Source organism: Micromys minutus, assembly GCF_963924665.1.
Source record: "Micromys minutus genome assembly, chromosome: 21".
NCBI lineage: Eukaryota > Metazoa > Chordata > Mammalia > Rodentia > Muridae > Micromys > Micromys minutus.
Window position 1 is genome coordinate 35,216,739 of NC_137956.1, and position 23,165 is coordinate 35,239,903.

Here is a 23,165-nt window from a genome sequence, read left to right on the forward strand (position 1 = left end):
CCACATGGTAAAATCTGAAGGGTCTTTCTCAAAGAAAAAACAACAAAGTAGGGGTGACAAGAAGTCTGTACATGGCACACACCTCATGAAATCCATACGGCCCACTCCTTTCTTTGTCTGCATTGCCAAAATACCACTCCTTCTCACTCTCTCTCTTCATATCTGGAGAAGCTTCAATCACATTGCTCTATGTTAGAAGAAAGTCCAGTTATTCCTAAGGCAGATGCCATAAAACAACTTGCTTAGCATCAAACTTTGAATTCCTTCAGAAATAGGATCAAATGCCCAAGGAACAGCCAAAGTTATTTTTTTGTAAACAAACAAACAAACAAACAAACAAATTAATTCCTAAATTCACTCATCTATTTAAATTTAAGGATACCTATATTCCCTATGGTCATTAATAAATTCTCAGGGCTCTAAAATTTAAGTAGCAAAGAATACTGAATTACATAATCAACAAACATTAACCTAAAACTATGATGCCCAACATATTAAAGTTTTGGGGAAGGGGGGGCAAACTGAGCTTCAGTAAGCAGCTAGGATCAGAGTCAAAACACCAGCAAAGGTTTCAGCAGGTTAAACAGTTTCCATCCCTTCCCTGCACTGTAAACAGAGAGCTGCTGCTGCTGCACACACTTAGGTTCTACACAGAGAACTCTAACTTCACCAAGAGAAACACTTCCTAACCTACTCCCATGAAAAGCAGCGGAGTCTCAGCCCACTGCAGCTTTACTCAGCCATGGGTATCCAACTCCTCAAACATCCTCAAGTAAGGCAGGAGGGAAGCGATTGATTCCCTGTACCTTACCCACCTCCATCTTCTATGCTCCTTCCTTTCCTTTGATTATAGATATAAGCTGTCTACCTGGGGGTAGAGCATCATCAACTATTTTTTAGCTCAAACTGCTGCCAACTTCCAGAATCACAGACAAAACTAATTAAAATTTTTTCTCTTAGCAAGATAGACACTTCTTACAGTTTTTTTTTTTTTTTTTTAATATTTTGGGAGGTTAGAGTTTTTATATGTTTGTGTACCATGGTTTCTAAATACCCCTGCAACAATCAGCTTTCAGAATCAAAATGTAAATAAAACAAATGGCTAAATAAACTGTAAGTAAAGCAAAAATCACTTCTTGGCTCTAAGTGGTTCTGAGTTTTCAGGTGACTGACAATGTGCTTAGGCTTCTGCTCCTCAGGTTCTGTGCTGCCAAACAGAAAAGTGGTGGTCACCGCCGCCCAGGGCCACTGAGGGGTTAGAGCGTGAATATAGTCCAGATGTAGTTAGTAAACTGTAACGGTATTTAATAGGTGTTACGATTTTATTAGTCATACCTAAACCCCAAAATGCCCCATTCTAAAGTATTTAAAAGGCTTTTTTTTGGTCATAAATATCCTGAACCAGAAAAATGTACTAAACTGTATCTGAAAACATGAAACATCAAATAGGCTAAAATATAGATCTCTCTTTAAATCAAGTACCAAAGAATGCCTAGTGGCTTTGTCCTGTTCTGTGGTTTGAATAATGCTCCCAGTGGCCTTCGGGCAAAACATATTCTTGATGTTTGTCAATGATGATGTTCTAGTTACACATCCAATAAAATCAACGGAAAGGTCACACTGCATTAAAACCAAGCCACTTTATAGTGATACATTTACTTTACTATAAAAGACAAATATTATCAAGTAACAAAACTAATTCTGATGGTAATGATTCCTTTTCTGGCATTACTCTCCCAGCATTAATGCTACTGCAAGTGCTAGAGAAATGTTTTACTTGCTATGGACATAAACCCATTTGCAGATTTCAAAGAGTCTTGTGATTCTAAAATTGTATCTAAAGAACACAAAGCTTGTAGAAGCTAGAAAGCAAACATACTTGCAAGGGGACTGTCGCTCGGCTCACATGGAGATGTGCAAGAGTAAGCAAGTCCACAAGAATTCTAATGCCGTTTGAGTCCATGAGATCCTTAACATTTTTCTGAAAGAGGAGAGCATTTTTGCATCATCTAAAATCTTTCTCTTCAATAGGTGCTGTAACCTTGTGCATTCTCTAGGATGAGCACATGTAGGATTTCTTTAGACATGCTGGCATGCAACTATACTTACTTGGCACTTGTAGGATTAAAAAGGCAAAATTATACTATAAAGAGATCATGTAAGAATTTCCACTTAAATATGGTCTGAGTATGCACTTCCCTCTCTAAGACAAAGTAGCATGATAAACCCTACAGGTTATCCAACAGCCAGGAAGAAAATGGTACATTAAAAACTTCCATGTTCCACCTTATGTGGTGCTGCACACACACTGGGTAAGTGCTCTACCTCTGAGCCGCACCTCCAGCTCCTCCCATCAGTTTCTGTAAACCTAAAGGACTAGGCTTCATTTAGCACCTGGAACACCAGGACAGAACACTCAGGAACAATGGCAAACCGTTCCCTCTATAAACTCAGTTTTCTCATCTAAAGAACCACCTCTGGGTGATCTGACTGACAGGTTAGCAGTGCTTGGACACATGCCTTGCAAACGACAGTGTATTTGCAGAGAATACTGTACCTTATTAAGGATCAGCTTGTTCAGGAAGAGGATCAGTCTATCCCGTTCAAGTTTATCAGTACACTAATGAAATAAATTACAATTTAGTCAACAATGGATAAAAGATCCAGAGATAGCTTCCCAGAATCAACTGACAGCTCCTAAGAAATATCCGTTCTGAAATACTAAAGGAACAATTACAGCTGTCTGTCAATTACTCCAGTTCTTAAGTGTTTTACATTACATGCTGTTTTGTAGCACTAATTTCCCAGAGGGGAAGATATTCTCATGTCATTGCAGAGACTCCTATACCAGCTTTTGGAGACATCAAGTGAGACCCTCAGACTTGGCAAATGGTGTCCACTAAAATGAACATCAGTGAAAAGGAAAAGACGTCTGCTTAAAGCACAGTGTGCTCTGAGTCCTCCAGCACCCTGGAACGACAGTTAGAATTCTGGACCACACAACAGGCACAGTGGTGCCAGCTCTCATTCTAGCATTTTGGAAGGCCGAAACAAAAAGATCCCAAGTTTGAAGCCAGCCAGAGGTATACACTGAGTTTGCAGCCAGTGTAGGCCACTGAGAAAGATCCTGACCACCACACCCGTCCCCTACCACTGCACACACAAACCAAAGAGAACAAAGAGCTCAATGGTGTTGCTCAGGCTAGTGCTAGCAACAGGGTTTGCACCCTGGCTGTGCTGCTTGCTTCATGAACTTTCCAGAAAGCGATGGCTCAGAGTTGACAACAAACATGGACGGCTATTCTGAAAACTGGTGAAATGGCTCTGCTCCATACAGTTTGTTAAAACAGAAGAACATAAATACAAGAATACATCGAGTGTATCAGTCAGGTTCACCCCACCCCAATGCTCAAGTGTTGAATGGTAAGCTGCATAAATAAAATATAAGCTAACTTATTCCATTTCAAAAACCACTGGTGTTCTAAGCAACTTTATAGTCTTGACACTTTAAAATTTAATGTCAAAAACATTTATGATTTTTTTTCCAAAATGAAAAGCCAATGATCCAAAGATCTAGGAGTTACTATTTCTATTGTACACTTCTTGCTCTCACCCATACTTCAAGTTGGCAAGTACATCACCAAAGTTGCTCAAAATCAAGAGCTGAAAAAAACAAACCAGAACAGATACATTTTTAACCCCTTTGTTAATAGCTATAATAGATATTACAGAGAAACTCATGCAAAAGTCACAGTGACAATGCCATCTGCTTAGTTTTGACGCTCTCTACCAGCACCCTTCCCCCACAGTGTCCTTACCCTCTCTAACATCCCAATGATGTATTTCGTATCTGTGAAGGGCCCTATTTCTTCATAGCATCTGCCGTAAACAATAGCAAGGGCTTGTAAACACAAACATTTCATGTTAACTTTTGGAGTGAGCAGGAAGCGGTGGTAGAGCTCATTGAAAAATTCATACCTAGATTTAAAAAGAGATTCAATAGAAACAACCAAGAAACAAACAGTGACAACAAATCCATGAAGATACGAAAAGAGACTCACGATCTTTTTATTGATCCGCTTTCTTCATTTTCATCCTCCTCCAACAACAATCTCAAGTAATAGTCTCCTATTTTGATTTCCTCTGCCAGGCACTCATATTTAACCTTTATTAACAAATATAAACACCAGTTTAGATTATGAGATTTCCTTCTATTTATGGTTTAACTTTTTTTCTTTTCTTTTTTTTAGTATGGAGTTTATTTGAATTGAGGATAACATTTATTTTCTTTTTGATTTTTTGAGACAGGATTTCTTTGTGTAGCCCTGGCTGTTCTGGAATTCACTCACCCTGTAGACCAAAGCTGGCCTTGAACTCAAGAAATCCATCTGTCTCTGCCTCCTAAGCCCTGTTATTAAAGGCATGTTCCGCAATGCCTGGCTGAGTTTATCATTTAACCAACCAACCAAACAAACAAACAAACAAACAAAAACAAGTAATACACTGTGTGTGTGTGTGTGTGTGTGTGTGTGTGTGTGTGTGTATCTAAGCAGGTGTAATGGCCAGAGGTCAACATTGAGTATAACCCTCTATAGGCCTCCATCTTAAGTAATTTACCACCTTGTCTAGACTGGCTGTTCCTAGAGCTATGGGATCTGCCTGTCTCCACCTGTCCTGACCAACAGTGGAGGTGCACACGTGCACTGCCAGGCTTGCATTGCCCCTGGCCCCCTTATGTTTTATTATATGTATGAATATTTTGCTGACACGCATGTCTGTGTACATGTGTGCAGTGCCTGTGTAGGCCAGAAGGGGGCAATGAATCCCTCCAGACTAGAGGTACAGGTGGGAACTGTATGAGGTTCTAGAAGGACGGCCAGTGCCTTCTCTCTAGTGACACACTTAACATCTTAATGTGGGTGCTGGGAATCTGAACTCACCTCCTCATGCTTGCATGGCAAACACTTCCCACTGAGCCATCTCCCAAGCCTCCATTATTCCTATACTATGACAATTTCAGATAAATACTGGCATGTTCTGCATAGCTCTGCATCATCAGTTTGGGGTTTCACAGTTGTGCACAGATGGGGCAGTCTTCTCTACAGCACTGTCTGCCTGCCTGCCTCCCTCACAAAGCTGTTTCAGCTTGTCCTTCATGCCTGGTCAACATGTCAAGGCATGATATCAACATGGTAAGCACATCCCAATACCTCAGGAGCCCTTCTCTGACTGTCAGGGAAGGTGATGTGTGAGGACCAGGACCCCAAGACCAGAATCTGGAAGAACACCAGGACACTCACAACTTAGGCTGCTTATCACAAGGAAAGAATTATGGATAACTTAAAAATTAATTCCCTGATCACATTATCAAAATTCTCTATATAAAAAGCCTAAAACAACTGCTTTAAAAAATGTACATTAGTATTTTATATCCACTTTCCTTTTCTTCTGCAGATTCTGAATATTCATTCACTCTTCTGTATGCTGGGGACTTAGCAGCCGTAAAACAGAGTTCTGCTTATATTTAAGGCTGCTCCACAAGAGGAAACTCATGCCTGGTACAGTGGATCTAGCCAAGGATCTGAGGCTAGGCAGATCATAGGCCCCACACATGAGCCTACTATGATTCTTTTGCTACGTGGACACGGTACCAAACTGTCTTCTAAGTATGCAATTCCAGAAACTGAGTTCAGGTAACAGGGTATGGGGGGGGGGGGGGACAGAGATGGTGATACAGCCCAATGGACAAGGGAGCTCTAGACAATTCTCAAGGTCATACTGTAAGATTTGCTAAGATCAAAAGACTACAAGACAAGCAAGAAGTACAATAGCATAGCTCTGGAGAAAGACTGTCATATATCCAACCTGAGGATGAATATATGACGAAATCTAGGAAAGAAGGCCGAAGCCAGAGACAAAAATCTGACGAGCTTTCAGCAAATGGGGGATGGGAAAAAAATACAACAACAACAAAAATCACAAGATGATGAATCAAGGCAATGACTATAAATAAAAAGGCCCAAGAACTAATTAATCCCCAGGGGTGCTGGCTAGCTTTATGTCAACTTGATATAAACTGAAGGCATCTGAGAGGAAGGACCCTTAAAAAAAAGGTCTCTATAAGTTAGGGTTGCAGGCAAGTCTCTAGGGCATTTTATTCATTAGTGATTTTTGGGGGGTGGAGGTGGGAGGGAGCCAGCCCATTGCAGGTGGTCCCATTACTTGGCTTGGTAGTCATGGGGTCTATAGGAAAGCAGGCTGAGCAAGCCATAAGGAGCAAGCCAGTAGGCAGCACTCCTCCATGGTCTTTGCATCAACTCTTGACTCCAGGTTCTAGCCTCAGTTCCTGTCCTGACCTCCTTCCACGGTGGGCTGCAATGCGGAAGTGTAAGCCAGATCACTCTTTCCTCCCCAATGTGCTTCTGGTCATGGTGTTGTATTATAGCAACTGGAACCCCAACTAAGATACCAGACCAGCTTGTGGTCACAGAGATAGGAGAGAGGACTAAAGAAAACTGAAAAGATTCAACAGTGAAGGAAACTCAGGAGACTGCAAGTGGCTTGAACTGAAGTGCAGAAAATATTTTCCAGGAGGGGATGAGTACATTTAAATTCTACACTTTAGAAGCTGGATTCAAGGTCAAAGCCAGAAGGATTAAGTGTATCATCAATGAATCTGTTACACTGGTTTCAATTATATACAATCATGCATCACTTAGCAATGAGGATATGCTCTGAGAAGCATGTGGCTGGGTTATTCTACTTTTCTGCAAATAGCCCAGAACATGCATAATACCAAACAAAGATGGCTCTGATGCTGTGGGTCAGTGTTATGTTCCATGAAGAAGCAAAACAACATGCGGCACATGACTGCATGTGTCACACAGATCATACTCATTTAAATACTCAAACACAAGATTGAGTATTTTTTAATTTTTGTCTCAAAGATTAAAATTCCCCAATATTTCCTGGCATATTACAGGGAAAAAGTAATGACACGGCCATTCAGACACTGAAATCTCCTTTGGAAGACAGCACATGCTCGTACTTTTTTGGTTGTATGCTATGAAGACAAAGCTGTACCTCAAACTCATGGTGGTTCCAGGAGATGACACTGGCGCTGCCCAGCTCCCTGTCGATGTTAAATGTCCTCATCTCAGACTCAAGGGTATCTTTCAGTTCTTCTCGTGTTTTAAAATTCCAAATAAGGTTCGATCTAGCATGGTCTTGACTAAACCTAAACATACATGCAATCAGAAAATGGTAGGAAACAAGCATTTCTCAAAATCTATCAACAGCCTGTACTGCATCTTACAATAAGCAAGAAAAGCACAAGATTATTAAACCTTACCAAGAAAAAATAAAATCTGTATTAAGCAAGCAGAATAAAATGTCACTGGTAGAACCTTACAATAAGCACACATTCACTAAAAAATTCTTTTATTTTGGAAGTTTTCAATATAAATGGTGAAAAACATAAACTTAAAGATATTAGATAAAGTTGTATGAAATTTAAACATGGCTAACAAAAATTCAAATTAGAAAACAATATTGTCATATATCCAATTTCAGGCTGTGTGGAATGAGCAACCTATGTGGCACTCACAAATGACTCAAAGGGCCTCTGCAGAACGGCTGGCAAAGCCATTATAGCAGATGTGGACAAAATCTAAGCTGGGGTGAGTGGACTTTATATCTGCTACTTGTCAGTCAGCAGCCCCTTAGCAAGTGTCACTTCAGGGTTTCATGTTTTCGAGGAACAACAGAACCAAGGATTCCTGAGGAAGAAATCCAAAGCATACACTTAGGGAAAGCCTACAGCCAAGAGCTAAGATGAAAGTGGTGTGGGGTGTTTGCAAACCAAACACCTGTCTTAACTGGCCAAGATAAAGAGAACTTGCCACCTTCCGGGCTGACATTCTCAGTTACCCTAAAGAACTTTCACAGAGCATGCAATCGTCTCTGTGAATGAGCTTCTCTGGGTCAATGTTTGGAAGGCCACAGAGTATCCAAGGCTGTTGGCACGGATCATTTCTCACAAATCTTCTTGGGCTTTTATCATCCACCTTTTTTTTTTTAAACTTTTTGTTGATTCTTTATGAATTTTATATCCTGCACCTCAATCCCACTCATCTCCCTGTCCCTTTGAATCTGCCCTCTGCCTCTGCAATAGTGCCCCCCACACAAAGAAAAAAAAAAACCTTGCAATAGAAGTTGTAGTGTGCCAGTGTGTTACACAACACATCCTTCTGTACAAGCATCTTTCCATGCAATTGTTCACTGCCATGAGTTACTGGTCTGGTTTGAGGCCTCTGTTATCCACCTCTTTCAAGACTCCATTTCTAACAGCTGAAGGTAGGTATACAACTAATTCTATGCCACAGAAAAGTGCCTTGTGCAATCATCTCTAAGCGTTAATAAAATTCTCAAGATAACTTATCAACGCAGATGACTGGTTTAGCCTTCTCTCTATAAGAGCAGGTCAACAGACTGATCTCGACAGAGTAAGAGTGACATCAGGCTGACCAGTGCTGGAAGAGGCCTCAGGTTTACCTGTAATAGAAGAGATCCCAGTTTGCTTCTATTTTTATTCTTTGCCTTCTCTTTCTTAGAACTACTGGCTTTTGATTTATGTTCTGGAAAAGAAAACAAATATACTACGTAGCAGTCTCCATGCCACCACACAGACTCTTCAGAGCTGGCAGCAGAACCTCAACCTCACATGGAAGAAGCATTAATTTCATCAAACTCACAGAAGCTAGCTTAACAAAACAGTCCATAACATCAATTATACCAAATCATTTGTTAGCTTCTGTTCTTACAGATGCTCAAATAGCATCATATAACCAAAAATTACTGTTTCAACATCAAGGCTTGTAAACCTTTAAATTGCTCACCAGTAAAATTTACAAGTAAAAAACTAACTTGCTTCAAACAATTACATGCACCTAACAAAAATTCATGAAAAACATAACAGATGTAAAATTATGATATTAGACTCTCCCAAAGCCAAGAGGCAGGAGCACGCACCGAAGCGGCCAACAGGGAAGAAAGCAGCATTACGTCCGAGCAATGGAAAGTCAGGTGGAAACACTAAAGCAGGTCAAGACAACACCACACGCCAGTTCAGCACACTTCACACATGTAAAGGGCTTAACTCACCATATGGTTTTTGTCCTGAATTTAATTGTAAAAAGGAAAAAAATTAAGATGAAAATATAAAAAGGAGATTATGAATCTAAATCTGGCAAGCTGTGTCTATTACACAAATTCCACAAGAATGTCACTGATATAATGCATCTTCACAACAGAAGAGCTTGCCAGCCACTTGTGTTTCCAAGCTTACAACTCCAATTGTAGACAACTGTAGACCTCAAAACTTCCATAAAGCTCAGGGCCCTGATCCAGGGGTAGATACATATGTAAGATTTGCAATTGGAAGGTAGAGATAATCTCCAACAATCCTTAAAGGCTGTCATGGCCCTGGGAACTTGCTCTAAGTATAACCATACATATTTCAGACATTAAAACTAAAACCCTAATGCTCAATGTAACAAGCCCAGAGTACTGAATGGCTTAAATTAACAACTTGGAAGTCTAAACTTCATTAGTGTGGCAATTCAGATAAAGCAAGAAAACAGAATTCTAGTATTGAATGAATAAAAGAAAGATAAAAATTAATCTGTAACAAAATTTTATTTGAAATACAATTTACTAGCTATGTATGAAAATGTTTACAAATTTTAATTCCACACACCATCAACTAACACAAACTGACTTTAAATTCAAAATAATTTAAAGTTTAGTGTTTACAATAAATTAATTCTTAGAATTTCTCATTAGAAATCAGAGGCACTTCCAGTGGGCATGGTTGTGCTTGTCTGTAATTAGACTTTCAGGAGGCTGGAGAGTTAAGTAATAAGTTCCAGTAAGGCCACATCTTAAGAAGCAAAAACCAAACTAAAGCAACAATTCAGTACTTTCATTAAATTCACTCCTTTTATACAAATGGACAACAGTTTAGAATGGTAAAAATATAAATTTCATACTAGTACAGAATAATTTCTCATAAAAATGTATGTACAGAATTAGAAGGTAAAAAATCCTAGGTAAAAAGAAAATCCCTAAACTGAAAACAAAAATTTACATGTATCAAAACAACAATAAACTCAAAACTGGCCCCATAAACATCCTAGCAAGAGAGGCTTAGATAGGTCTCTTCAGGATTAGCCAGTCAGATCAACAAAGGCATAAGACCTCCATTGCTGATTTCATTTGTTTCTATGCATGGACAGCCACAAAGCTGAACCACTGTTTCCTTCATAAATAAATTATCATTATGCACACAAAACATATGCATTTACTAATAAAAAGTAATAATCTTCCCAACTCAAATATTTTTGATCATGTGCTCAAAATTTTAAGCAGCCTGTGCAGACAATGCTAACAGATCAGTAAGATAAAATTGATATTAAAATGCAAATTTTATCCTCTAAATCACTATTGTAACAACATTTTTCTAGATAAGTAGCTTTATGTTCAAGCTTATGTTGTGTAGATATTATATATGAAGTTAGATACTAAAAACTTATTTGATTGTATTACAATATGGTAATTGCATTTAAAAACTTGAAATAACTGTTACTTTAGAAATGGGCTTAATTAGCTGAAGCCAGAAACTTGTAATTTTCAAAACTAAAAAACAATCAAATCAATTGTCTATGTATGTCCCCTGCTCAATGCTGCAGAACTGTCATGAATAGCTGCTACAGTGCTTTAATCATCCAGTTTAAATGTTAAACTCTGTAAGACAGAGATGGGAAGTGATGCTATTCCAATTTTAAAGAGGAAAAGAACATTTCTGAAAAAAACCACAATTGAGTAAGTAGGTAGCAAGGTGAAGGGGGGTGAGGCTCCGACACTAGTTAGCAAGTCCAACCTCCATGTGCTCTGGCCTGAAGCCTGTGGGGCGGCTCTTCACACCGCCATCACTGAGGTGACTTAGCACTACCCTGCTACACTCAACTCCTAAATAACTTAGACTGATCCGCATTTTAGATTGATAGACAACATACTTATTCCCTTATATTCAGACAGACTGGAAATCTACTTGCGGGTAAAAATTAACTGGTTTTCTTTGAATAGTTAATAAAAGTAACCTCCATAAATAAAGACACTGTTAGATGTTGTTAGAAAGACTCAGAGTTGGTTTATTCTTAGCCCTACACATCCATGTTAGAAGTGTGTAGGCTGCAGGAACTTCTGTGGCACATGCTAGAAGAAACTAAAACTCCACATCTGACTTTGGCTCAAGGAATAATATCACAAAATGTATATATAATACATTTAATTAATAAATGTGTAAGTGGTATCTCTAAAACATATTTAGATCTAAATAAAACAGGCAAGCATACTGTATTTTTATACGTGCAAAGCAAAATACAAAAACTGGAATATGTAGGAAGAAACTTAAGAGAGTAATTTTATATTACCTAACTAAAATCTTAATCATTAGTTCCCCAAACTTGTGACTAATAAAAATATGAATTAGAACTGAGTGAGGTTAACTTTTTTAAGGTTTGAGTCATCTGTCAGAAATATCTGAATTAAAACTTGTAACTGCAACAAGTCTGACCTAGGATACATTCCCTTTTTACCTCTTTTTAAAAATAGTTTCTCCTTTCCTCCTCCAAACCCTCTCATGTACAATTTCTTGTTGGCACGCTCCCTCTCCTTCTCCCTCCCTCTCTCCCTCCCTCTCACTCTCTCTCTCCCCCCTAATACCCACATACCTCTTTCTGAGCAATGCCCATCCTATCCCTCCAGTGCATCAACACAAGATCAACCTTTTCTTTGGCAAACTTCTCAACTTCTTTGGCAGCTTTTCCAGCTAATCTTTGCCACTCCGGAACTTTATTAAATTTTCCATATTGATCCTGTAATATTAAAGTCATTACATAGCTACTTTCATATTTGTTTTAAAACTATATACAGCTAGATCACACTATTTCAAATAAAATAAAAAATGGCACGCAAGAGTTCAGTAAAGAAGCAGAAGTGAAAACCTGTATAATTAATTAATTTCCTAACATTCCCACTCAAGTTACACAATGATTTGTTTCGAAAAGATACAAATGGGGTGAACACAAATTCAGGAGTAGGGACTTCAGAAGACGATGTGAGAAATGTCACACAGCATCACGAGAAACGCTTATGTAATGTACTCAGGAACAAGGCATTAATATCTGCCTGCCTGCCTGTCTGTCTGTCCATCCATTTGTCTATCTAGAGACAATCCCACTCTGTAGCCCTGGCTGTTCTGGAATTCACTCTGTAGACCAGGCTGGCCTTGAAGTCATCGAGCTCTGCCTCTGCCTCTGCCTCCCAAATGCTGGGATTAAACCAAGTGCTGGGATTACACCAGCTCAGGACATTAATAACTAACAGAGATACTGAAAGATGAAAAGTTACAAGTAACCTTTATTCAGTATTTATCCCATTTATCAGTAGAGATCAACTTCGTATTCTTTATAAAATACCACAGACAGTCAAAATTTCTAAAGAAAGCCATTCTTGAATACAGTATCAGTAATGGATTAGAGAAAAACACACCACTATTAGTACAATTAGACTGTGGTGACAGTGATACAACTCTGCTGAGTTGTAAAGCTAATTAGCCATACAACTTGAAGCCATCAGCATCTTCGGAGATGCTCAGGGTGGCTCTGTTTCAGGCTTAGTGGTCCAGAGAAGAGGGCCGCACAGCAGCACCTCAGCCTGGCTGGAGCGTGCTTACCATTGCTATTTTCACATTGTCTCTGACATGCATTCGGTCTGCATCCTTCTCCGGAACTGGATCTGAACTGTCCAGGTATGCCAACAAGCCTGGTGGCTAACAACAATACAAAATCCATTTTCAAAATAAAAGAAAATTCAACCTTCAAAGCCCAAACTCAGAACTTTAGTGTTTTCAGAAACTACAGTTTGGCCATTGGGGCAACTCTGTGTGGATGTCCGAGAGTTCACACCTTTTCATTTACATGTAAATAACATCATTAAATTCTGTCAGATAGGCATTTTAAAAAGGCTTTTCATTTTCTCAGCAGACTCACCAAAATGCGTTTCAACAAGTTGGTGGAAGTTGTGTTATCAGCTGTCCAGAGTCCCACTAGGTGTCTACTTAGCTGTCTGAAAAAAGCAGACGTTGAGAAAGGTTTCTGCTTTAGCTCAGCTAGAACAGAAAGGAATTTTAAAGAACAAATTTCATAATTATAAGAAATATGTTACATATAAATAATTCATATAGTAGAAACTGTCAAAAATATATAATCAAGAGGAACCTGAGATACTCTTCTAAATATTAATGAATTTCCTCCAATTTAAAGTGCTTCCCTGATAGCTACACTACTTTGTTTTAAAGCATTACTCTCTTTTATTACATTGATTTACTGCCTCTGTGTGTGTTTGTATGCGCATGCGAGTGCATGTGTCAGAGGTCAGAGAACAATCTGTGGACTAGGTCTCACCTTTCATTATATGGGTCCAGAAGACGGGACTCAGCTTGGTAGACTTGCTGGCCACTGCCTTTTCCAGGTGAGCCATCTGACTGGCTTGAATTTTTAATGGTATGAATGTGACACAGGTTCTTACCCATTTAAAAAAAGCAAAAATTAAAATATGTGGATGCACACACACCAACTAATCTGACTCAATACAGTTGATTTGTGTAACAAATACTAACAAACCATGCATCAGTGGTTTATGCTACTACTTATAAAATGGAAACTAATTTCAGAATCAAGTGTGCTCTGGGTAGCTGAAAGGCCCATGTATCAGAAGCCATAGAGGTAAAATGGTGGACCTCAGACAGCCTGGAGTAAACAAGACAATTTACATTTACTGTCACCTAAGTGACAACTGGAAGAAAGGCGGTTCATACTTTAGGGTGGAATTATGTTTAAGATTTTTTTCGTCTTTTTCTTTCTTTCTTTATAAAGTAGAGTACCTAACTGACCATATTTACTTAAAAATTAACACTGTGAATGCTTCCCATGCAGGGCTGTGTGACACAGACAGTCACAGGAAATAAACAGCCTGGCCCATGATGAGGATGTATAAGCTTCTAGATAGTCTTTCCTACACTCCCATCCCACGACTGTGAGTCAAGACTCTAACAACAGAAACAGGAACCAGATCCTCCCACCACAACCCTATCAAAAATCATCCATGAAAAGGGACAATGGTCATTCTAGTGTAAGCCTTCATGGAGTTACATGGATCAAAGGAAAATGGAACTCTTATATAATCCCAGTGCTCTTGCTTTATACAATGTTCAAATCTGTTCTTAATAGAAAGCTAATTCATGGGGACTCTATCAACTTACCTATTCGTAAGCATGCGCTGATCTGAACTGATTGTAAACATCGCAGTGTGTAAGTGTCGAGGTAAGGCGCCCTCACTTAGGGCGAGCTCCTGCATCTTAGTAGCAATCTCTTTGTCACCTTCCTTTGGAAAAAGGGAAAGATGGTACCTAAAACAGTAATCTAGAACCATCTCTTTCAACTTTATTTTTTCAAAGATTATATTACAGATGGTTGTGAGCCACCATGTGGTTGCTGGGAATTAAACTCGGGACCTCTAGAAGAGCAGTCAGTGCTCTTAACCAGAGCTATCTCTCTGCCACCTTTTAACTTTATAACACCAAGCTTTCAACTTTACACACACACACACACAAAGAGAGAAAGAAGAAAAGTAACACCAGGGACTGCAGCTAATTTTAAAGATATTATTTGTCTTTAAAATGAAGTTTATTTTCCAGCTAAATTTACCTTATGAATTATACTTTGCTGAATTTAAGATTTAAAGTAGGGTGACTTCTAGAGTATTAACGAGCTAGTAGCAAAGAAAGGTGGCTTAGGGAGAATACCAATTCCTATCAAAGACACATACAAGTCAGGCTTGCTTTTGCTACAAGCATGTTTAGGTCAGTTATGTGGTTAAAGAACAGTGGTGTAGGAAAATTCTTTATTCCAATTCTTGTGCTCCCAACTTTTTTTTAAAGGTTTGTATATTGTTTGAGGTAATTGCCAAGACTAATAATTATATCTTTTTGAGACACCAGCTACAACCACTGGCTATACATTTAGGTGTGCTTTGTGTGTAAAGCCTGCTCAGTGCCTTGCTTCTAAGAATAAAGGTTCTAGTGCTGCAGTGGCAGAATGCTGGGAGAATGGCTGAGAGAACGCCATTTGACATCAGGGTGCTAACTGTGACTGTATGCCATAAGCTCTGCAGAAGTCCAAGACATGGTATGCATTTTTAGAAGCTAAAACTGTGCAAAGAACCTGTTAGCTCGAGAGGGAGACTTAGACATCAGCAACGTATAAATACACTACACACATGCACACACCAGAAACAAAAGTAACCTTTCATCCTGTAACTAGTGTGACATTTACATCTTTCTGTCTGTCTTGATTTTGCCTATAAAATACTTAAGGGTAAACTAATTCTTTGTTTTTTATCATTTTTTTATGCATGCCACAACAGCCATGTTTTGTTAAGAACAGAGCCTGTTACATTTTATCCAATTGCTAGTATGACATAGATACAAGCATTCACTTAGACTGATGTCACGATAAACATAGAATCAGCTACTGTTTAGTAACTTGGTTTTAGCTTTCAAATTTTTTTAAAAGATTGAATTTTATTTTATGTGTATGTGTGTTTTGCTTGCATGAGTATCCATGCACGTATGCATGGCAGAGGGTAAGAGATCCCTAGAACTGAACTGAACTATTTCTCTGAGCCACCATTTCTGTGCTGAGAACTGAACCACTCTCCTCTGTGACAACAGTCAGTGCTCTTAAGCACTGAGCATCTCTTCAGCTCATGGCTACCAACTCCGGTGGAGCGCCTTCTGCTGTGGCTCACAATGACATCCTTCCCCCATTAGCTCTTCCATAGCAGATCTCTGCAGTCTCAGTACCTCAAGCTCAGTGCCCCCACCAGCATCAAGGAAAGAAACAGGGATAAAAAGCTGACTTTATGTCACAGCAAATAAACAAGGTGTGAGTGCAGTAGCATCTGGAGATAACAGCACACATTCATTCTCACATTCATTCTCAGTGTGACCTCTCCCTCAAATGCTGAATAAAAATCTAAAACTATTCTTATCCAGAGAATAAGAAGTTTCCCCTCAAAAACTGACTGGCGACACTGTGAACTTCAATGAAAATAATCAATCAACGTTCCAGAAATGATTCTCTCACCTCTATTATTGCCTTCATAACCAATCCGGCTCCCTTTACAATCGCCATGGAAGGATGCTTTAAAAATGGAAGAAAGATCAGTGAATAGAAGAGTTTTATTCTGACACATTTAGCTGTTCTGCCTAAGGAACAAACACAATTTGTGCAAGGTGATAAGCCCCAAAGTTAGAGAAAGCAATTAACTAGGAAAACAGATTAGGAAAAGATACAGCTCAAACTCAGGTTGGAGTCTAGTTTTAAGCATGTCAGGTTTATGACAGCTTAGGAAACAGGCAACACCAACATGAATAACAATATATAATTAATAGCACGAGAAGCACACATATTTAATACAATAAGCTCTACAGTATCATAAAATAACAAATGTTTTTCAGTGCTTATAAACAATCTGGCAAAAACTCAACCTTGATTATGTGGACATTTGTAAAGAAAGAAAACTTTAAGCCTACCAAGGAAAAAAGTAAGCTTTTTACTCTATTTAAGCTAGCAAAGTATACACAACAATGGCCAATAGCATGAGAGCTCTACATAAAACACCAAGAAGCCTGTGGGTTAAAACTCTGACATGGTGATGCTCAAGGTTACACTGTCACAATGGAAGCATGCACATATACATGTGCAGCTGTGGGTGGAGCTCAGTAGCACAGTGCTTGCCTGACCACAGGGAAGGCCCTAAACTAATGATTCTGTAGTTTGAAGGGTAGGGAAGCAACAATTCTTAATGAAGTCTTTCAGACAGTGCAGCCATTAGACACAGGACATGCAAGCTCACCTGAAAGAGTTTAAAAAGGGTCCTTCCATTGGAGGCTACCATCTCTAAGAGCATATCAAACTGCTGCCCTTCGGTTGTCTCACTATATGGAGCACAGAGGGCAAAGGTAAGGAAGTCCAAGAGTGAACTAATTACTAGGGCACCAGTCCCATGATCCTGAAAGAAAGCATCACACTGCTTAGAAACAGACACAGGGAGCTTCAACCCCAACATAGCAACGACATGCTCCTTTTCTTCATTCTGGGTGTCAGACAGAAACAGTGACTCAAACTTTTCAACAGAGATTCAAATGTTCATGGTGTTTGAATACTTATTTATTAGTTAATATATTAAACCCACAGTTTATCATTTTCTAAAGAACATAATTAAACTTAAGATTAATTATTTAACATAGTTAAAAATCTCAAGAGAATAACCCAAATTTCTCAAATGTGCATTCTAAACTAAAGTTAATGTGTAACTGACTGGAGGGAGGCAGAGGGGGGAAGAAGACAGAGAAACAGACAAAGAAATTATGTATGAGGAAGAAAGGAAGGAAGGAAGGAAGGAAGGAAGGAAGGATGAAAGAAAGAAAGAAAGAAAGAAAGAGGGAGGGAGAGAGAGAAAAGGAGGGAGGGAGAAGGGAAGGGTCAATCAATCACAGGGCACAGAGCTGGCTCAGCAGTTAAGAACATAGGTTGTGCTTCCAGGCAACCTGGGTTCAATCCCCAGCACACACATGATGGGTAAGCTCAAAACTATTTACTCCAGTCCCAGGGGATCTGATGCCCTCTTCTGGCCTCCATGTGGCATAAACATACAGGCAGGCAAAAACACCCATACACATTTAATAAAAATGGGAAAAAAAGAAAAGCAATCTAACTATATTTGTAAAACTGTGGCAATTTGGTTGTGTTCATAAAATTGCTATACTTTAAGAAGTTCAATGCCTGAGGGACTGGTGGTCAGTTATAGTGAGACTTACTTTTAGAACAATTTATTTCACAACATTTTTTCTTAAGGAAGAAAAAAAAATCTGAAATATTCCTACAAAAGTCTGAGGACATTTCTGGTACCCGTTTCCATTTGCTAGTTAGCTGGATACTATTATTAGCAATCTTCAATTACTATATTAGCTAATAAGTTCAGGAGTATTTTGTTACTAGTTACAAAATGAACCATAACCGACTGAACACAGGGACCCCAATGAAGGTGCTAAAGAAAGGACTGAAGGAGATGGAAGGGGTTACAACCTCATGGGAAGAACAACACTATCAACCAACCAAACCCTCCAAAACTCCCATGGACTAAAACACCAACCACTGAGCACACAGTAAGAGACCTATGGCTTCAGGTGCATATGTAGCTGAAGATAGCAGTGTCTGGCATCAATGTGAGAAGAGGCCTTTGATCCAGGGAGGGCACATTTTCCCAATGTAGTGGAATGCCAGGGCAATGGAGTGGAGAGGGTGATTAGGAGGGAGAGCACCTTCATGAAGACAAGTGGAAGGGGAAGGGGGATGGGAGCGGGATGGGGGAAGGGGATAGCATTTCAAATGTAAATACAGAGAGTATCTAATTTTAAAAAATGGGGGAAAAAAGAAACAAGCTCAATGGAGCTAATTTCTATTTTATATATGTATACTTTACATAATCTAAAAAATCTTAAACTACAACTTCCCTAAAATAAAGATAAACTACATAAGACTGTTAACACTACATCAGTAAAGAAAACTTAGAAGAAATAAATGCTTACCCCCAACTACTACTTATTAAAAAAAAAAAAAGAACAATATCCATTTGAGGGATGGGCACTGTGACAAAAACAAGTTTACGCCATACTTCTAGGAAGTCTCTGTATGACATCTCCCATGAAGAAAAATTAATTACAACTTACCACATGGGAATTAAATTTCTCCAATAAGTTTTCCAGAAACTTCTTTGAAGAGAGAAGAGAAGCTTTGTTTAGCTGCTCTTGTCTTAAGTCATAGTCATCATGCATGGGCTGTTGATTAAAGAGTGAAATTCATAAGCAGTGTCCTGTGTTGGCGTCGCAGAAAAGGCATTTATGAAACATTCACTGCACATGGAAGTAATTAAAAACCACATCCTTTAAGTCCACACAGGAGGAAAACTTGTGATGAGCAGCAGATACAGCTCACAGCTTCTCGTGTCTCCTCAGCTGATAATGCCCCAACAAGTAACTGAACATGATCTTTCTATAACAATCACAGCACAAGCATGGCTTTCTCAGTCACAGGCCTTCTCACTAAGAGGAAGACAATTCCTCATCCCAAGACCTTTATAATTTAAATCTGAAATGGTGAAACTTAGAATGTAAAGTGCTAAAATTGGCAAAGTAGCAAATACTTTTCCCCCTTCAAGGTGACTGTCCTTTGGCTGCGAATGCCTGCATGGTGATCAGAGCAGAACTCAGATGCTAACCTGACTGAAGAAAAGGAAAGCAGGTGACTACCTCTGAGCCTCAACTTCCTCAGCTGTAAAACGGGACTTCTGGGACTAACCGTAGCCAGTCCTATACATAGCCAATGCATAAACTCTGTTGTTTCACAATATTTTTATGTTCTAGTTTAATTCTTTAACAGAATTATTTGGAATAGTTGAGATAATAACTTTAATTCATTTGGGGGAATAAATACATGGCATTACACATGTGATTGTGTATGTTTATCCTTTATCACTAAGACTGCCTATACAGCTTTACATACGGATCAATCCCAGATAGTACACAAAACCCTGAGATAAGTGAGGAACTTGGAAGCACTGAGTAGCTGTCACTCCCTCCACCCAGTGTCACTGAGCTAGATCTGTGTCACTTGGCTTTCACATGTCACTTCCTCAGGCACTGCCATTATCACAGCTCCCCAACTTTCTTTGCAGGACAAATGGGTCTACCAGCTCCAACCTTTCTCTCTCCTCTCTGTTCCACCAGAGTGGGTTTTCTAAAAGTCAAATCTGGTCGTGTAACTGTTTCTTGTTAAAAAATCTTTCAGCTGATGTTATAAAAAGGACAAACCCAGGTCTTTGTTCTGATTTAGAAGGTTTTTACACGATCGTTTCTGCATAAGTCTCTAGCTTCAAGTCCCAATTACCCACCCTCGCCATCCCACACACACCTACAATCACTGCCTGTTGTGTGTACTTCTCATGCATGTTTTTGGACATGCCATCTTCCATGCTAGGCAAAGCCTATCCAGAGCTAAAAGACCCCTACTCAAATTCTGAAACACAGACACACCAAGACTCCTCCCCATCACCACCAAAGACTAAGTGCTGCACCTCAGGGGTGCCATGGGCTCCGTTTCACACTGCACATGTGAGACTACCTCACTAGCCTGCCAGCAATTCAGATGAAAGGAACTGCATCCATAAAACACTAGTTAGTGCACAGGATATGCTAATAAATGTAAACTGCATAAACAAATGACCATGAGAACAATTTAGGAACTACTGTGGATTTATGGGAAGGGAAGCCTGCAGTCAACCTAAGAGTACTCACACACATGAGGGCACAGAGCATATCCACAGCCGCGTGGATGACTCCATTGTTGCTTCTCTTGAGTGCTTTCACTACCTTCATTCCCAGGCGCTCCCGAAACCTTCCACAACAAACACCAAGTACAGAACAGAATGTCATGCTTATTTTTATTTAAATTAGACATCATCTTATGTAGCATGTCTACATGCAACAGTGGACAGTGGCATGGTGTCAGTTACATGTTCTAAATCCCACCTCTGAAAGGCACTTTCCTAACCCTATCTGCTTTACCAGGAAACCGTTCTAGTGTTAATGAAAGGGCAAATCATTGATAGAATCCAGTAACACAGAAGCCAGTGGTGTTACCAGTGACTACAGAGCTGATATCCCACATCAGCCCTATCTACCTTCCTTTACCACTGCTGAAAGATAAAACTACTAAATCATCATATAGAAGAGATTTAGCCAGACATAAAAGAAATAACTCAGTATTTTCTATTTTTAGTTGTTCAAAATCTTTACATAAAGTTAGATTCTAAAAGCAACATGCAGTTTTTTTTGGTTTTTTGTAGTCATGAAGATTAAACCCAGAGCCCTAGTCATGAGACGGCAAGTCCTCTACCAGGGCTAACTTACTTTGGAAGCTGAGTAAAGGCCAGGAAACCAGCTTTGGAGGCTACAAGCCTCCTCACAGCTTGGAACTGGCTCTCAAGTTCTGCATTTGAAGCAACGACATCTCCTTCTTGAGACAACAGTGCTGTTATGGCATTATTGATTAGCTTTTCCTTGTTTTCTGAGAAGAGACCCTAGGTAAGCAAAGTAAATATTTGAGGTACAATTCCATAGCAGAAGCTAGTGCCAATGAACAGAGAAAATACAACTTATCTTACATCCTGTGTTACTGCATGCAGAACCCCACTATAGGAAATGTTAGCGTTGAACCTGAATACAGCATCTGCAAAGTTGCCATCTGCAAAGAGATGAGAAGGGTCAAAGGGGAGATTTAAAACTTTGTACTCCCAGTTTCTAAGCTACCACTCTGCGGTGTGTAAAAATACAATTACATTTCAAGCAAGTACTTACTGGGAGGTGCAGCTAGGAATCTGAGGTGAAGGCTCTCAACTTCCTCGTCTATAGGCATGCTGAGTAATCCCCATCGCTGGCCTTTGTGGGTCGGTGTCATCTTAACACAAACATCTCTGTTACCAGAGGCTCTTACTCCATCCAGCAAACTTGCTAACAAGGAATCTCTAAGCGAAGTCAAAAGCAAAAAGCTTTAAGTTTGATACTTGAAGAGACTTTGGGTCTAGAGTGCAGCACAGGCCTTTCTGTGGGTAATGTTCTAGGGGACTTACTGGGGGTCAGCATGAACGGCAGAGTTCCAGGCTCAGAGCAGCCCTTCACCCCACTACTGCTGTATGAGCTGGTATGAGGTAGAGAAAACCAAGGCTTCTGTGCTTCTTGGTTTAGCTTGTCTAAAGGTTATCTAACTTTAATAGCTTTCCTTGGGCCTGACATACAAATCACAAAACACACTCCATTAAAATCTTTCACAATTGTGTATAAATTAAAGCAGTTGGACAATCATCATAATTCAGTTTATACATATTCTGACCACCACAAAAAATGCCTCTGTAGCTATTTAGAAAAACCCAATCGCTGATGCAACACATTTACTTTTGATTTTGTTTTAAAACATCCAAAGAGCAGAACCATGCAGCATGTAGTCTCACATGTCATGTTCATTACTGCTTTAACAGTTCACCCATGTTGTTGTATATATTAGTGCCCAGGGTCTGCATTGCTGCAGACCACCCACTGTGCGGAAACATGACATTCTGAGTGCCCACTCAATGTTCATAATATACGCAATCTTCCTAGGTTTCGGCAATTCTGAAATGTTGCCATGATTATAAGTGTTTCTGCTAAGATGGTCAACGTGTCGATACCCAGAATCACAGATGAGACAAACCTCATCTGGGTTACATCCATTTCTGGATATGAACTTCAACACAGGCCAGATTACCTAAGGTCATTTAAAGTATGCAGTAATGTCTTCTCCCAAATTAAATAATTTCAAAGTTCTAGATTATCTTTGTTTCTATCCTTCATTGACCAATTTATTTGCCCTGCACATACTGTGATCTCAAAATTATAAAATAAAAAAGGTGCACACACATTCATGCATACACACATAGGTAACCTGACCCTACCTTTCTGTTGAGGAGTATTTCCGAACCTGCCCTTTTATAAACTCAATGGTAAAAAGTTGTGGATTTTCTGAGTCACAAACCAATGCAAATACCTAAGAAAAACAAAATTCAAATAAAAAGTTTACCCAAACCCCCAAATGTTTAGCTCTATAGTATTTCATTGTAAAAACCACACATCATTTTTTTTGTAAAGTCAAAATTCACAAAATGTAACCTGCTTATGATGTCAGAATTTAGGAATCGTTAAAAAGTTTCATTCAAATTTCATATGCAACTATGGAGATAAATGTTCCAGTCTTTGTATATCAGGAAGGTCATGTTTATATTCTCTATTTTTAAAAATTTTTTAAATTCAAATTATTTATTTTATGTATGTTAGTACACTGTAGATGTTTTCTTGACACTCAAGAACAGGGCATTGGATCCCATTACAG

General features: G+C 39.2%; 1 protein-coding gene across 4 annotated transcripts in view; it reads right to left on the bottom strand.

Moving 5' to 3' along the window:
* The window catches only part of DNAJC13 (DnaJ heat shock protein family (Hsp40) member C13), a 103,730-nt gene that overhangs the window by 44,970 nt on the left and 35,595 nt on the right, over positions 1-23,165 (bottom strand). For 3 of the 4 annotated variants that reach the window (XR_013975467.1, XM_080934359.1, XM_080934358.1), the window contains exons 9-28: positions 22,732-22,823; positions 21,602-21,768; positions 21,409-21,488; positions 21,155-21,324; positions 20,540-20,639; positions 18,917-19,024; positions 17,041-17,196; positions 16,269-16,325; positions 14,384-14,505; positions 13,113-13,188; positions 12,797-12,892; positions 11,793-11,936; positions 9,163-9,177; positions 8,554-8,636; positions 7,084-7,237; positions 4,062-4,165; positions 3,819-3,978; positions 2,558-2,620; positions 1,880-1,981; positions 83-187 (exon numbers count right to left, since the gene is read on the bottom strand). Coding sequence is in view for 3 of the 4 variants with exons in the window: in XM_080934359.1 (XP_080790485.1) it covers positions 83-187; positions 1,880-1,981; positions 2,558-2,620; positions 3,819-3,978; positions 4,062-4,165; positions 7,084-7,237; positions 8,554-8,636; positions 9,163-9,177; positions 11,793-11,936; positions 12,797-12,892; positions 13,113-13,188; positions 14,384-14,505; positions 16,269-16,325; positions 17,041-17,196; positions 18,917-19,024; positions 20,540-20,639; positions 21,155-21,324; positions 21,409-21,488; positions 21,602-21,768; positions 22,732-22,823 (2,154 nt within the window). In the remaining variant the exon portion in view is untranslated. The remainder of the gene's footprint in view (positions 1-82; positions 188-1,879; positions 1,982-2,557; positions 2,621-3,818; positions 3,979-4,061; positions 4,166-7,083; positions 7,238-8,553; positions 8,637-9,162; positions 9,178-11,792; positions 11,937-12,796; positions 12,893-13,112; positions 13,189-14,383; positions 14,506-16,268; positions 16,326-17,040; positions 17,197-18,916; positions 19,025-20,539; positions 20,640-21,154; positions 21,325-21,408; positions 21,489-21,601; positions 21,769-22,731; positions 22,824-23,165) is intronic. The other variant, XM_080934360.1, reaches the window with a different exon arrangement.